General features: G+C 32.3%; 1 protein-coding gene across 3 annotated transcripts in view; it reads left to right on the top strand.

Moving 5' to 3' along the window:
* LOC129217205 (uncharacterized) overlaps positions 1–13,418 on the top strand; it is a 59,981-nt gene extending 46,563 nt beyond the window's left edge. For all 3 annotated transcript variants that reach the window (XM_054851473.1, XM_054851474.1, XM_054851472.1), the window contains exons 3-4: positions 8,321–8,535; positions 12,983–13,418. In XM_054851473.1, coding sequence (XP_054707448.1) covers positions 8,321–8,535; positions 12,983–13,112 — 345 coding nt within the window. In that variant the 3' untranslated portion in view covers positions 13,113–13,418. The remainder of the gene's footprint in view (positions 1–8,320; positions 8,536–12,982) is intronic.
* Positions 13,419–17,352: the final 3,934 nt, after the last annotated feature.

Genomic DNA, 17,352 nt, shown 5'->3' with positions numbered 1-17,352 from the left:
TAGCATTTTCTTTCTGTTTTATGGGTCAATCCATACAGGTTCGACGGATGGTTGCGCTGGACCATTTTTAATTTTTTTGAAATTCATATCCCTAAAAGCTGCATATGAAAGATGTTTAAAACCTCTTTTATTTTTTCTCTCAACTTTGATTTTTTGGAGGTCATCAAAAGTGATTTTCGTAGTCAAAAATGGGACTTTTAGACCTTTGCATTTTGTCCAAAATCTATTTAAATTACATTTATGACCGTTAATTTAACGCTTTGATGTTAAAGTGCATAAGTTGATAGTCTTACATGCTGAGTTACGCAGCTGTGCGTTAATAATTAAAATAATGGCAGCAGGTTAGTTCAAGACCAAATGTAAAAATTTTACTCATTTCAAAGGGGGATAACTCACGTAGGGGACGGAAACACAAAATGAAATACGGCAAAAACTAATCACTGGAACCATGCTAAAAAGAGTATGTAACTGTTGCTGTGTGTTTGTGTACCCTTTATAGATTATAGCCCCTCAAAATTCGGAAAAATGACAAAAATGACATTTTTAGACCCCTATAAACCAAAAGAGGATTGAATTAAAAATAAAATTTCCTGGCCAAATGAATATTCCATTCAAGTACTATACATGTTATACATATTGTTTTTTTTTTTTTTTTGTTTGTAAAAAAGATACAGGTCTTTGAAATTAAGCAATTTCGCTAGTCAATTCACACACTAAAACAGAAATAAAAAGTGTAAAAACTTCATGGCACCTTCTTAAATTACGTATATTGTGCCCTATATAATACATTATACTGAAAAAACATATTGTAATTTTCAAAATAATTATTTTAATTTGATAACTTAGAAATATTTGGACATAAATGAGAAGTTTATACTGTGTGGAACCTGTATGATTGACCCTTATGTGAAATAACGAGAATTCAAAGAACTTGATAAACGACTAAATGATACAAAAGCAAGTAAAATTGACATTTATTTCAATTTAGAAAAATGTACATTTCAGCATGTACTTCATAAACATGCTTTTGAGAAAATGAAACACGAAAAAAAAAATGGTTAGTTTTGCTAAACTTACAAAATAAAAAGAAATAACTAATGAAATTTTACCTTAGTTCAAGTTACTCTAGTAACAAAAATACGCTGATATCAATGATTAAAATTTAGTAGCATCTAAAAGACACTTCGATATATTATGTAAAAAAAAATGAGCAAATTTGGAGCATTCCCTCATTTTCAAAAAAACATCTGAAATAGAGGAAAAAATGAAATTTTTGGAAATTTTCGATTTTTTTGAGTACAATTTCGTCATTAAGAAATTTATAAACAGTTACTAAATTAGAGCAGATAGTTACTTATAGATGGTTTTTCAATCTGAATCATTTTTACTGTTATGTTTTCATTAAAAGATCTAGAAGAGTGATTTAAAATCTGAAGTAAATTGGCAAAATTTCAATCTTTGTTAATATCTCAGATTCAAAAAAAGATCCGAGTAAATTTTACTTTGCTCTTTCTCAATAGAGATTTGTTTATAGAATGCGAAAATATTTATTTTTTAAGTGTACGTTTACAACTTATGGAGTTATTGAGTCACAAACTGGCAGCAATGAACTCTGAAAATTTAGGCTTAGCGTAAGCATCAATTTCTAATTTCAATAACAAAGCAACAAACAGTTTTTAAACTTTCATACTTTGCATTTCCTCATAGATATGCATGGTTTACCTAAATAAAAATTTTCATTGAAATCTGTGACATGTCAGCCACAGCTGATTTGCTCATTTCGCATGGAATGACCCAGTAAGGTTCTTAAACGAAAGGGATTTCCTATACGTTACTAGGGTGAAGATTATAACTGGTAAGAGAGAGTTGGTAAAAGTTGCTTTAAAGTATTTGATAGTGATAGCAACTTCTGTTCTATCGGAAAGAGATGATTCTCTGACTGGTGGGATAGTCTGCGAAAAGAGAAATGCGCTTCTTGGGAAAAAGTAAATAAATTTCTTTTTCGCCAATTGTCAACACCAATATTCGGGGTTACTTATCGACTTCCCCCAACAAGTCTTCCCTCTATTACTTACAATTTGTGTTTAATTATTAACTAACAGTAAAACACATATTTCTTGCTCTTAAAAATAACTGTTAGAATTAATTTTGTATTTTTTAAATAATGAGCACAGCTTTTTCTCATCATTAAACTGACGTTAAGTGCTATGATACATTTTTCTTAGATTCTTTTTTGATGTAAATTTACTTTTAGTTTCATTCAGTTTGAAAATATTTCCTTATTACTATAACTAGTTGTATTAATCGGTGCTTGTCTTATTATCAATTTTTGCCTTACTATATAATACCAAGATGTTGCGAAACTATTCTTAATAAATTATATTCATGATTTGAAGTTCAGTATTTTCAATATATTCGTCGGGTAAGTATCCTTTTGTATTGCTTAAATTAGCGTAGTATATTCAAAAATGTATTTTATACATTGATAAAAAGATCGATGTTTTAAAACATCGAGGTTTTTTGGTCGATGTATCAATACCATCGATGTTTTAATTTCTAACATCGATGTTTTGCCATCGATGTCGCACCTCTAATTCAGAGGTTTGAATTGTTTTGCAAACATGAATGGGACCGTTCGTGAAGTTTTTGCAGTTCTTGATTTCAAACCAAATTGGCATGGTAGATATGTAACCTTTCAAGATAAAAGAAAAAATGTCATTTAACGCATCTGATGGAATCGTTTTTTTCTGCTCCTGACTTGGGCATACGCAGAACATAGTTGTATATTTTAATGAAGAAAATATATTATTATAGACAACGAGAAAAACTAAACATTACTCGAAATCCAGTTTTTAATTGTTGCCAAAAACAATGAAAAAAAAGTAATTATAAAGTAAATTTGAGTAATAAAAGTTGTAAAACTAAATTCATGGCCAAACCGTAACAATGTGGATTTCGCTTTTGAACTGATGACTTGACTTAAATCAAAAAAATCTTCGAAAACCTACATTATTTGAAACGTTGAAAATGCTTTGCTTAAAATCCAAATATATAATTGCTTAAATTTAGCCTTGAGATTAATTTATTAAAAAAAAAACATTTTATAATTACTATCATTTTTCATTTTTTTTGGCAACAATTAAAAAACAGCTATGTCACTTCCGTTACTCAAAAAGGTTTGGGATCAGAAGTCCTCGCATGAAAAGTTTCACTTCAAAACAGAGGAGAAAAAAATAAATTTTGCACGAAGCAAATAAAAATGCAATATCTTATTCAAGTTAAAAATTTGTTGATAGAAGTGTTTATTTTAAGATAAAATATCGGGGAGGAGGGGGGGGGGGCTTGCTTATTAATTTATATTTAGACACGTATCTGTCCAAAAATCTAAAACTAATATATTTCTAAAATATTCCGTCACACGTCATATTTTAAATAAATATTGTTCCTGTTACATTATAAGCAAAAATGTGTATTATTCTGCATGAAAAATAAAGTTCAGGAATGAAACTAACGCAGTTCATTGTTTTTACAATAATATCTACTCAAACTATAGAGTAATTAAAAGTTGAGTTTCATACAAATGTTCCAGATTGCAAAAATGTTACGTTCGCCTCACTATAGTAATTTAGTTTCAAAAACCAATTTGTGTGACTTATACTGTGTTTTCCAGTATAAAGTGTTACACAAAAGTTTTATTTTTTCACACAATTCAGCAAAGCCACAAGTAAATGATTATTAAACGTTTAAAACTCATAATATGCAACGAAACAGAGCCTTGGAATGTTATGTTCGTCACTATGGAATGACCCATTCATAGAATTTCTATTGAGTTCCAGTAAAATGATGTGTCTTAAAATTTTTAAACAAGTGATGCCGACTTTTTTTTTATTTGTAGCTAGAAAGCATTGAAAAATTAAATGTTTGTTGAAATCAATGTTAACACTTCCGAGATAATATTGCCGTTAACCAATTACCATTAACCAACATTCACCAATTTCCGATTATATTGTATCTCGAATTCACGCTAATTCAAATGAAAAAATCAATGAAAGCAACGACGTTATTAATGAGCTGATGTGTGCCTCACATGACTTCCTTTTACTCCAATTTAATGTCATTTTCCATTATTGGTAATTTTAATGTGATTCAATAGTTTTTTACTCTCTAAATATCACCAACAGTGGCCAAATTGAAACCTGATTTACAGGGTTCATACTCTATTTGGATGAAAAAATTCCATGACTTTTTCATGACTTCATAAAAATTTTCATGACCTCGTTACACGAAGAGAGTAGTACTATTTAATGACAAACTTGCCAATTTTTTCGGAAATGGGTATTAGAAACTTTTACGTGAGTGCCACTACCTCATTGGAGCACTTACTTGTGACTGAAAAAAAATATCAGTGTATACTGCTGAAAGTAATAAATTATTCTTAATTTGTCTTCATCACATAAATTCAAGTAAAATAAAAATATAGTGAATGCAACACAACTCATGTTTAAATGTCTAATAAATATTTAATAAATAGGGCAGAGTAGTAATTGAATGGGACAAAAATTTAATGAGTCATCACTAAGTTTAAAATAATAAACTTACTTCATAAAAACATTGCCCTTTGATGTCAATAGTGCATCTAATTAACCATGTAACTGGACAGGATATTCATTTATTAAAGTAAAGCCACTTTTTTTCAGTAAATTCATTTTTCAAAACCAGATATTTCAGCTGGCCAAAAGGATCAGTTTTGCGATCTGTATGGTGGGCACTACTGTTTTAGAGTATTAGAATTCCCGTTTCTATGTTCTATTGCCTTACTAAAGTCTTCATTTTAAAGCCTTCAACATATTAATATAAACTCTGATAAATTTAATAATGAACTTTTTACAAGTAGTTGAAATGAACTCTGATGCAATTGAATTACTTTTTTGAGGGGGCGTGGCAAAATCAAGAACGTGCAAGTCTACTACTACAGAATATAAAATATAAGAAGTACTGAAAATTATGGTGAGTTCAAAATTAGAGATGCCTCAGTAGTAAAATCACATCACAAAAAAAAAGCGAGCATCTGTTTCAGAAACAGATGAAATTGGATTCCAGAACTCGTGTTTGTTTTTTAGATCGTTCAATTTTATGCAATATTGCTAAATTACTCAATATTTCTAGCGCTCTTTTAGCTATTGTTACTTTCTTACTACCCAGGACGTTTTTCCATGACTTTAAATAAATTTCCATGACTTTTAATGAAAATATTAATTTTCCATGACTTTTCCAGGTCTGAAATTTGTTTATCTTTTTTCCATGACTTTCCACGAACCCTGGATTTAAAAAAAAAAAAAAAAACGCTAGAGTTGTCGCCAAGTTTGTGACAAAACTTGGCGACCAAAAGACTGGCGATATATCGCCAAGTGTCCACCAAATTGTAACACCACTTGAGTTTACATCGAAATTAAGAATGATTTCCCAACAAAAAGGGGCAAAAGACCCCTTTAAAAACACCCGAATGCAACCAAAAGGGGAGATGCACAGCTAGACCCCACTAGGAGTCTACGTACAAAATTTCAACTTTCTAGGACATACCGTTCTTGAAAAAAAAAAAAAAACTCAACATTCATTCGGGGGTGAACAAAATGGAAATTAAGATCGATTTTTGAGTGAAATTTTTTTCGCAAATACAATACTTCCTTTTTTGTAAAAGGAAGTAAAAATTGCAGAATTTGAAACTAAACTATCATCAACATAATGTCTTTTGATATGCAGAAAAACTTCAACTGTTTTTCGAAGCTGGGGGTGAAAATGACGATGTTTCGAGGCTAAATGATTATTCCGAAAGGCATCAATAACGCAAGAAAGAGACAATACGCGAGTTCAAAGAAATTAACTAACTTCTTTGACACTGTAGAAAAATTGATATCAAAGCAAAAATGTAAGAATTTTAATAATTTTTTTACGAATCCGTTTTTTACGAGTACTTGGTTATAACGAGCAAATATCGTGGTCCCTTCTCTCTCCTATTAGGCGGGTTCGACTATCTTATTACTCGTTATTCTATAATTGCACGTTAGTTTAAAAATTTTTCGCTGTTAATATTTTTAATGTATGTTTTTTTATATTAAATTAATCTTAAGTGTATTAAGAAAAGAAAAAAAGGAAAGCAAATAGTATAGTATTTTTCACAAAATGTAAACAATCCTCATCGTGATTTGACTCTCTCTCCTCTACTTCGATGAAACTGAAGCAGACCTATGCTAAAGCATTATGTAGTGCTCTCAAAACAAAATTATAAATACTTAAATGAGCTTGAAGCAGAAATAGAATATTTCCTGCCTTCTACCTTGAATATTTTCAGAGTGAAGGCTTGAAGGGTGGTTATATAACACTGACAACGGGGTTTTATAGCATGTTAGTGCTGTGGAAGTCGAACTTCACACCAAATTACGGTACAGTTGAAAAAGTAAAGCCATGGGCGGCGATTAGGGGGGAAAAGGGGGGGAGACAAAAAAAAAGACAACTGAAAGCCAAAAGTCTTTTATTAGCAGCAAAAAGAAAAGAAAGGAAAAAGAAAAAAAAAAGAGTAACAAAATTTTGTTGGGATTAGTTTTGAGAGCGGATCAGAGTTAATAATTGATGTAAATCTAACAACTTAACTCACGTTTTTTTTTTAAAGATTTTGATGAATTATGTACACAATAACTTTCTTTGAAAAAACACTTAGACGTGAAATAAGGCAGTGAGAAGCAAATAGATGCAAGTGCAAAATTAAAAATTTGGAGATAACCAGCACAAAACAAATGGTAGGTGAACCTCCCTTCTATCTTGGAACAAGAGCTAGTACTAGTAGCCCTGGTAGGTGTTTCTATACAGTATGATTTAGAAAAACTTTTCATTGAAAGCCTACCTAGAACCTTTTGTCTTTAAACACGTTTTACTCAAAACTTGAAACTGTCCACTTACGTCCCTTTGCTTCTCACTGCCTCACACAGACTTACATTACTTATCCCAAAGTATTTTAAGAAGTCACAAGCACTTGGGTAATAATTTCATTGAACAAATTTGGCTTGTTTAAGTAAAACAATTGATTTACTAATATCTAAACAATGAACATAAACTTTTTTTTACAATTTCTAGTTTTGGTTTCTAAATTGGAAAATAAAATAAATTAACCATAAAAAAGGGGGGGGGGTCCGGGAATCGCCGCAACTGAGTGAAGCAGCGCACCCTAAATTGCCTGCCTGTAGTTGGCATACTAAAACAACAACAATTAGTGACTCTCCGAAAGATGAGACAGCAAAAGAGATGCTTTTGACACGTCATCGAATTCCCATTTTGATTATGCCCACAATTGATGTCACACTTTTCTTCGGAATATTTGACCGCTTCCTCCCCCCTTTGTCATAAACTGTTACATTTTACTTTACCCTCTCTCCTTGTCACACTTAATTACACATAACATCTTTTATCTCTTATACTAATAATAAAGCGGAAAGTCTCTCTGTCTGGATGTCTGTGACGCGCATAGCGCCTAGACCGTTCGGCCGATTTTCATGAAATTTGGCACAAAGTTAGTTCGTAGCATGGGGGTGTGCACCTCGAAGCGATTTTTCGAAAATTCAATTTTATTCTTTTCCTATTTCAATTTTAAGAACATTTTCCGGAGCAAACTTATCGTAATATGGACGAGTAAATTACGAAATTATCATGACGTGGAATGGGAGAGCGAATGAACATAGCCAATTGGCGAGAAATTCGTCATCCATTATTTGCAAATATACAGGCGAACCGAATGACCTTTTAATTTTCAACTACGGGCAAAGCCGTGCGGGTACCACTAGTATGAATATAAAATATGCGTGATGTCTCACTTTTTGTTTCCTCCTCCCTCTTCCTTGTCACAAACTCACAATTTTACGAATCTCCCTCCCCCTTCAAAATGTGACATCAATTGTGGACAACTCCTTAGTGCTCAAATACTCTCTGTGAGTTTTTCAGGGAGAAAATGGGAAAAAAGCTCTGTATTGAACGGTATTAGAAATAGAGAAATAAGGGTTCAAAAAAAAAAAAAGTTGCTTTAGTCTTCTCCAAACTATAGCGACTCGAAAAATAAAATTTTTTTTCGCTAAGCTCTGATGCCTTGGAACTTGGTAAAATTCCAGGGATTGCAAGTTTTGCTCGTTGCAACGCGAATTTCGTTACGGAATTCAAGCAACGTAATGGAAATTAAAGGGGACTGAAATCTTACTTCTTTGCAACAAATATTTCGTTATACTGGTATTAGTCGCAACGGCATTTCACTGTAGTAACACTGTATACTATTTTTTAGGGCGATGGGAAAATACACATTCACGGTGAAGGTGCGTTCGACTGCACGGATTGCGATAATCAGTGGTCCTTAATCTTTTCCTGGGTAACCATTAGTCTAATCGAGCAGAAGATAGTTTACAGATGGAAGATGAAGTGTAAGACTTGTTTGAAACCCTATCAGCCAACATTCTCGCTCGACCAATTTAAAGAGATGATCAACAAAGCCGTTTTAATGTAAGTATTTTTAAGATTTCGTATAGCTATGGTTCGGAATTCGGATAGAATTTGAAAAAGTGAAATGATTAAGATAATTTGCTTTTACTAAATGAACAAATCAGGAATTTGTTTTATAAATACAGGCCCGGCTCTTGGGGTAGGCGGCAGATTTTAGGGGCGGCAAATTTCGAAATTGAAATTTTTTTTAAGAGTATGAATATCTGCTTCAGCGCCACAAGATTCACTGCTTCAATGCTAAAAAAAAATATTAATAATAATTTAGATAATAATTTAGAGTGTGTACCAGTGCTTGGATATATGCAAAACATAGTTCCGAATTGAACTAGAAATTCAATTTCTTATTACTTTTAGGGGCAGCAAATTGCGCAATTTAAAAATCTGCTGTAAATAACAGAACATAAAGAAAGAACAGTGTGTTTTATACAGGTCTGTGGAGTCGGAGTCGAAGACGGACTGATTTTGGGGTAAAGGAGTCGGAGTCGTTCGAAAATATGCCGATTCCGACTCCGGGTTTTTTTATTTCTTTAATTTTCATCGACTCTCCTTGTATTTTTTAAAATACTGACTACCTAGTAATTTGATTACATGCTACTATTAAGAAAATGCTTGTCATTGTGGCAACCAGCTGGCTTGATTGTTTATGGAGCTTTCTGTAACAGCTACCTACGCCGTCTCTTAGTTTGCTTATTTTTTAACTTTATTTAAGTGATAGCAACTGTCAGCAAACAGTTTTGTTGCCTAACATTTCCTAAGTAATCACTTTCAAATAAAAATAATATTTTTTTTACCTCGATCACAGTTATAAAATGTTAAAAGGAATGTATGAATCGCTTGAGCAAGTCGGGAAACTTCTGAGGGTGCTTGGTAAATTCAAATAAGTATTAGCTTGCCCCTAAAGCCCAAATCCAAAAGATCCGATAAAATATAAATGTTTTTTTTAAATCTAAAGACTATCTAAGAAAGCTCGGTTATCATTTAGAAGCTCAAAATAAAATCAGTACATGATGGTTAATTCTAAAGCTGCCAAAAAAAAAAAAAAAAAAAAAGCTAAGAAATGTAGCCATAGTAAAAGCTATTCGTACAAAGCTGTATACCGCCGCATTTTGAGCAAATTTCCTCCAGACGTACATGTACCCGACCTTTCTCTGCAATATAGAGCAATATTTTCGTTGAAAATTTTAAGATGAAATTTTATGATTTAGGAGGGGGGGGGGGGGATATTATTTAAGGAAATTTTTTAGAATAAATGTATTTCAATTTTTTGAAACTCTCAGATTAAGTTGAGGTGGTACCCACCAGATGGGTGTTACCCGGGAGGGGGAGGACCGCCCCTGTCAAAAAAAGTTTTTTGACTAAGCAAAAAAAAAAAAAAAAACCTCAAGTTCCAGCTTTCAAAAATTGAAAGCATAGGATTTGATCAACATCTGTTAAACATTAAAGGGGAGCAAGTTAATCCTATTCATTTTTTAATGGGATTTTTAAGTAATCTCAGTTTAGAAATCACAACTATTGGATAATTTGATTTTCAAATTGAATTTCTAACGTTGTATACATCTTAGGTTTACGATTATATACAACTTTCCCCCTTTCCCATGAGGAAGGGGGATTTGGAAAAATAATAATATTAATAATAGTAAAGCCGGAGTCGGAATCGGACGTTGCAAAATCCAGGAGTCGCTATTTTTCTTCCGATTCAGCAGCTCTCGCTTACATTGGCACATTACAGCCAAAAATTAAAAAAAAAAAAAAAAAATTGAATTTTGACATCTTGAATTCAAATTATGTTTTTCGCAATCACGAGTGTGTGTATGTAGGCGTGTGTGTTTGTGTGTGGGGGTATGTGTATGTGTGTGTAGGCATGTGTGTTTGTGTCGCTGTGTGCTGGCATAAGTGTGTGGGTAGTTGTGTCTATGAATGTGTGTGTGGGGGAATGTGTATGTGTGTGTAGGCATGTGTGTTTGTGTCTGTGTGCAGGCATGAATGTGTGGGTAGTTGTGTGTAGGTTTGTGTGTATGTGTGTGTATGTCTGTATGTATGTGTGTGTATGTGTCTGTATGTATGTATGTGTGTTGTGTGTATGTTCTGGTCTGTATGTATGCGTGTGTGTATGTATGTGTAGGTGTATGTATGTGTGTGTGTAGTTGTGTATGTATGTGTGTGTGTGTGTAGTTGTGTATGTATGTGTGTGTGTGTGTGTAGTTGTGTATGTATGCGCGTGTGTGTAGGACATGGACGCAACCTGGAAACGGCTTTTGCTATAGGAGCAGCATCGTGAGGAGGCTGGTCGACGGTGATGGTGCGGAGGGTGCTGGTGGGAAAATAAAATGATAGGACGCCAAAAACAGTCAAGTGAGAACAATAAGCAATCGTGATTGCTCAAAAAAAAAAAAAATCTATTTGATTATTAAAAATATTTTTGGTTTAATGAATGAATAAATAAATCAATAAATTGATGTATGAGAAAAAACAAATGAGTGAATAAAATAGTGAATGAATTAGAAAAATAAGTGAATGGATGAATAAGGAAGGGAATTAAAAAATGGAGGAATGTAAATGAATTAATGAGTGAATACGCTAGTGAGTTATTAAATGAATGAATAAGTAAATAAAATAAGCTATTTCTCTTACCCCGCACATTTAAAATAAAAGTATTTTTGCACATTCAAAATAAAAATATGCCTTCTATTAACCAAATAATTACTGCCCTTAGAGTTGGGTTTTGGACTGTCCAAAATTGGACTTAAAGAACTTACATAAAAAAGTCCTTATGTAACAGTTGGTAGAGTTTTGGAAGGAAATTCACAATACTAAAGTGTGTAAAACTAAACGAAATATTAAAGAATAATTCTCACAGCTGAAATTCACATGACACCACCAAGAATAATCAAATTACAGGACATTTTAATTGCGATGCGAAAATTATTTAACCCCCCCCCCAGCCCTTTCCTACACTTTTCATATCACCTGCCTTTCAGGTACTTTTTATTTTTATGTGTTATTAATTTTATTACTTACTCGTATCTTTTGAAGGGCAGAAATAAATCTGTGTATGATCCCATAGGAACCTCACCTTAACTCTCTCTTTCTCCCTTAATTCTTTTGCTTTATTTCTTAAACAAAATGAGGATCATTTCCTAAAGTTTACGATGATACCCTAACCCCAGCTTTTGTTGACACAACTTAATTATTTTTTCAGTTATTTTGTTCCTCGTAACTATACATATGATTACATTATACAACTTACTATTTAAATTATTAATTTTTGATTCAATATGAAGAAAATTATTTTTTAAAATATTATTTAATGTAAAAAAAATGTATATACTTTACTTTTTTTATTTTTTTACAAGCTGATGGTTGAAGTAATATTTTTTTATTTATTATTTTTATTTTAAATTAATATGCACATATATGCAATGTTGCATTTTTTTCATGAGTCAATATTTTCCTCTTTAGAAACCTTATTTTTGTTTTTAAATAATGAATAAAAATTTGGATTAAATGGTTACTAATAATTTAAAAATAAATTTAAATTAAAAAATGCTCCTAAATTTGCCTGCTGAACAAAGGCTGCCCTAATATTTTTAAATTTTCATGTCTAGTTGACATTATGTGATTTTATTAACATTAATATGAAAAAGTGACTGAAAGAAATTGCATGAAATTTTGAAATTATTTTTGGAAAAATAGGAAAGAGGCGAAAAATTCTCTCAGAAATAAACTGTTAACTATTTCTAAAATAATAAATTTAAAAAAAAAAATGACGGAGGAATTGGTTGCATAAAAATAACAAAACAAAATGATCAGTAATCCACCAATTTGCTTATTGGTGCATGTCGAGTATTTACCGTGGTTTTTACCAGTGTCCAAAACCTTGCCAACCCTGACTGCACTGGACATCACTCAGGTCCGAGGGAGAGGGGACAAACAAACTATTGTGCTATTTACTTTTTGACTTGAATCAACTGTTTATGAAAGCATAATTAAAATATTGCTAAATTGGTGGCGCTGTAAAATGTGGAAATATTTTACTATTTCACTTTACCCCAGTTTCCCCTATAGTCTTTCGAGTCTGTTAAACTAAAATTAAAAATAAGTAAGTAAATGAAATAGATAAATAAGTAAACGCAAAAATTAAATGAAAATAAGAAAGATCTTTTTAAGACCCGCTTACAAGGAAGGTACTTTTTGCGAGGAATAAGAGGTTTTGATAGCGCTTGTGTACAGGGCGCTGGGAGTAAGAGCTTCCGGGGAGGGGGGCATGTGTGCCCTGAAGCTAAAAGTAGGTCAATTTCTCTTTATTTTTGGAATGTATATTTCGTACATTCAATGCTAAATATTTTTGGTGGAGATTTATGAACAATATACAAATTTGCTTAAACCATAGAAATATTTTTTGACACTTTTTTTCAGTTGTTTCGTTTATAACCTATTTCTTTTTTAGATATACACGTTTATACCGACCTACATCGTACAGAAGACGAGGAAATCTACATTTTAGGCCACACCAGCCCCTGTTGTGTGAAAAATGTGGATACTGCCCTTACACTCCTTGCTGGGCTAGATTTGTGTAGTATAATTTACATTCCTAATGGACGTTCGAACATTCATCGCGCGATTTGTCGATGATCGGACTCAAAGGACTTGTGGAGTTAATTTGTTAGTGAAAATTGCAATTAAAGTTTTTACTAGACAGAAGGTCTGAACAATCAATATTTTATTCCTGTTATTGTGGCAAATCACAGTGATTCTTAGCAGTTTGTCTTCGGTATTAAAATTTTCAAAGAAAAAGTTTTTTACCTGCAAAGAAGTTATAATTTTTGATTTGATACGTAATTATTTCTTGAAACTTGTGAATTTTCTTTTCTACTTATTTTGAAAAATAAATGTTAAAATGTATGTATCTTTTGGTCACTTATTTGTTTTATAACTAAAACACATAAGAAGTTCGTCCAGAACTAAACGAGCTCATTTTCTCATATCTGTATACTAACATGGATTTTGTATTATTATCTGTCTCTTTTTCAATCAGCATAGGTAATACAGGAGTCAAACTATTTTAAATTACAGAGATGCTGGCATTTGCGCTGGTGATGGATTTCCGGATTTTTTTGCAATTCAAGTAGTTTAAGACCTTTAAAACTTTTAATCAGAATTTATCTCCCCTATCACAAACAAATTACAACAACTGCAGCAATGGTACAACATGGTTGTACCATTGCTGCAGTTGTTGTACAAATGGTTGTTTCTCTTTCATCAAGTTTTTAGGAGCAGTATAAAGAACCAAATAGTAGCGAATTCCTTCTTTTTAAAGCTATAGGAAAGAGACAAAAATGAGTTGAATAATTTTAGTATAGAAATCTGATGGATTTCCATACTCAGTGTCAAGATCACCATAACTGTTATAAAATCGATATGAAAACCAAATTTCTAAAAAGAATTCATGCAAAAAGAATTTTGGCTAAAAAAAACCTAACTTGTTTTGTTATTACAGTTGAGTTCGCTTATGACAAGCCCTGATTTAACAAGAACCTGTATTTAGTGAGGTAATCAGAAATACTTGGTTGGTACAATGTTAAGTCTATGGGAGCATAACTTGCACTTAACGAGCAAGCCCTGCTTAAAGCAAGCAATCTTTTTGTAATTCATAAAATTCTATTGACTTCCAACTTGACTTATCCTTTTTTCGGAAAATTTTCTTTAACATTCCAAAGTCAACTTAAGTTAGTGATAACCAAAGTTAGTGACACTAGCAAGACACAAGCTATTATGCAGCTTGAGAATTTTGTGTTTTCCAGGGAGGAGGTTCTATTTCACTTGAAAAAAATTAAAGCAACTAAAGCTCTGGGACCAAGTAATATTTATCCAAATATTTTAGTTGAATGTGCAGAGGAAATTAGTGCAACTAAAGCTCTGGGACCAAATAATATTTATCCAAATATTTTAGTTGAATGTGCAGAGGAATTAGTGGATGCTATTTTAAATATTTTCATTGCTTCTTATAACTCAGGGACAGTGCCAGAGGACTGGGAACTGGCTAACATAACGAAGCTCTTCAAGAAAGGGTCTAAAGAAAATGCTGGGAATTATAGACCTGTAAGTCTGACTTTAGTGGTTTGTAAGATTTTCGAAACTTGAGAAAAAAATTAATATTATGAATTTCTTAGAGACTAATAGTCTGTTGACTAGTTTGCAGTATGTATTCAGGAAAGGTAAATCGTTTGCTACTAATTTATTGCATTTCTATGACAAGGTTACCTTGGCTTTAGATAACAAAAAGTGTGTGGATGTTGTTTATATTGATTTTCAAAAAGCTTTTGATAAGGTATTGCATGTTGCTCTTCTCAGCAAATTAGCTGATATAGGAATAGGAGGAAAAACTTGACTTTGGGTTAGAAATTGGCTGACTGAAAGGAAACAAAGAGTAGTTGTGAGGGGAAATCATTCTAAATGGAGTGATGTTTTAAGCGGGGTTCCTCAGGCTTCAGTTTTAGGGCCTCTCTTGTTTATTATTTTTATGAATGACATCAATGAAAATATTTCTGGAAGCATGAATTGTTTTGCCGATGATGTAAAAGTTATGGGGATTGTAGAAAATGAAGAACAGGTAAAACAGAGTCAAGAGGATTTAGATTAGATAACTAAGTGGGCAGATAAGTGGGGTATGGCAGTTAATGTAGGGAAATATCAAGTGCTACGCTTAGGTCAGGGAAAAAAGCGTACGAGTAATCATTTACAGGGTTCAATCATTAGTAAGGCAGAAAATGTTATTGATCTGGGTATCTTAATAAATCAGGACTTCAAGTTTAGTCAACAGTGCAGCATTGCTAGTAAGAAAGCCAACAGAATGCTTGAGTTTATTAATAAATCTATTTCAGACAAATCTAAGAAGGTTCTTCTGCCTTTATATAGGAGTTTAGTCAGATCCCATTTGGAGTTTACTGTGCAGTTTTGGTCGCTTTATCTGAGGAAAGATATTTGTGTGTTGGAAAGGGTTCAAAGATTGGTAACTAGACTAGTAAGGGGACTTTCAGATTTAGATTATGATACCAGACTTAATATGCTTAATATGTATAGCCTGGAGCAAATGAGGATCAGAGGGGACATGATTTAGTTGTTTAAATTTATAAAAATGAATGATGTTAATGGATTAAATTTTTACACCGAAAGCAGAACGAGGGGTCATTGTTTTAAGCTATTCAAATCTCAGGCTAACCTGGCAAAAAGGGAAAACTACTCCTTTAGTAGGGTTGTGGGCACTTGGAACAGCTTACCGGAAGAGGTGGTAATGAGCAAGGGGGTGGATAGCTTTAAGAGGACCATTGATTTTCATTGGGGATTTGTAAATTGTCTAGTACCAGCCTAGCTGGACTAAGAGCCTGTTGCTGGTCGTCGTATTTGTATTATCATAAATTTCAAGAACAAGAGGTGACAGCACTTTTTAATTTGCGAAGTAAAGAAACATTTAAAAATTATATGTATGTGTGTATATTTGTATTCCTCAAAAACAATGATATAAGAAAGAGACATTCAGAAAGTTCAAAGCAAAGTAACCAACTAATTCGGATGTACAGTGATTAAAAAGAACTAGGATGAATTTTTATGATTTTTTTCACAAACTCTGTTTTTACAAGCACTCTGTTACAAAGAGCAAATAATGCAGCCCCTTTGTGCTCGTTATAAGCTAGTTCGACTGTGCTAACTATTTAAGTTATAAAAGGAATATTTTGAAATGAAGCCTTTTTTTGTTCTGTATGAAAGCAAACAAACCTAAGAAAATAATTCATTTTTTACATAATACTTGGAAAAAGGTTTTTTGCTTTAAGCAGAACAAGTTAAAGGGTATTAGTTTATTCCATAAGAAGCAAATAATTTTATTCTCTATTCGTTGCTAAACTAATCAAATATTAAGACTAAGCGTGAAAATGAGATTTATTCACCAGTAATTATTGATGTGAAAAATAAAGTTCTTGACAGTTCCTTCTTTCTGTGTGAAAAGAAATGTACTGCAAAAAGTTTGCGGAATAAGACTTCTGTCAACATCCATATTTACAAAGAAAAATTTCCCATTGTAACATCTTTTTTCTATTTTTAAAATAAAGATTCTTAATAAAAAAAAGGAAATGAAATAAATAAGTAAATACATAATTATGAAAAATAAATAATTTAAAAAATTTATAAATAAATAACGATATAGTGTTAAGGTTTAAATTTTCCAGTGTTGTCCACTATTGTTTAAGTTTTCTGAATTGTTGAAACTAAATAGATAATCTTAATATATTGCAATCAAACAACATACCTTGTTCTACATCAAAAATCCTTAATTGTTCGATGCAAGTATGGCTAATCGAGAAGCATTTATATAGAGAACTGTGGTTGCTGAGGACCAGCTTGATGGTCACGGTTTGTAGCAAATGGAATACTATTAAGAATTGAGTCCTGTTGAACGTCTTTGGACCTATCTCGCTGACAGGTTTCTGCTTTAAGTCCTCTTGCAGGGTTGTTACAAGAGAGCTAAAACAAGGCTTACTCTGTATCTGGTCTTCACTTCTCATTCTGTCTGACAACTTAATTGGCAGCAAGAACAAATGCACTCAAGTTACTCAATGCACTTAAGTTAGAGGTGGACACATTGCTCATTGACCCTTTTTTGCAGTGTTTCTACGATATTTTATCACATAAAACTGTGATGTTTTCTGTTGTGAATCATGCATTTAATTTATGCAAATTCCTGTGACAAGTTATTTTTTGAATTAAAAATTCTGCATCATACTAAACTGTGATTTCTTAATGATAAAAAAAGTTACCAGCAGC

This window comes from Uloborus diversus, chromosome 2 (assembly GCF_026930045.1).
Source record: "Uloborus diversus isolate 005 chromosome 2, Udiv.v.3.1, whole genome shotgun sequence".
Lineage (NCBI taxonomy): Eukaryota > Metazoa > Arthropoda > Arachnida > Araneae > Uloboridae > Uloborus > Uloborus diversus.
This window is presented reverse-complemented; position numbering and strand designations above follow the sequence as displayed.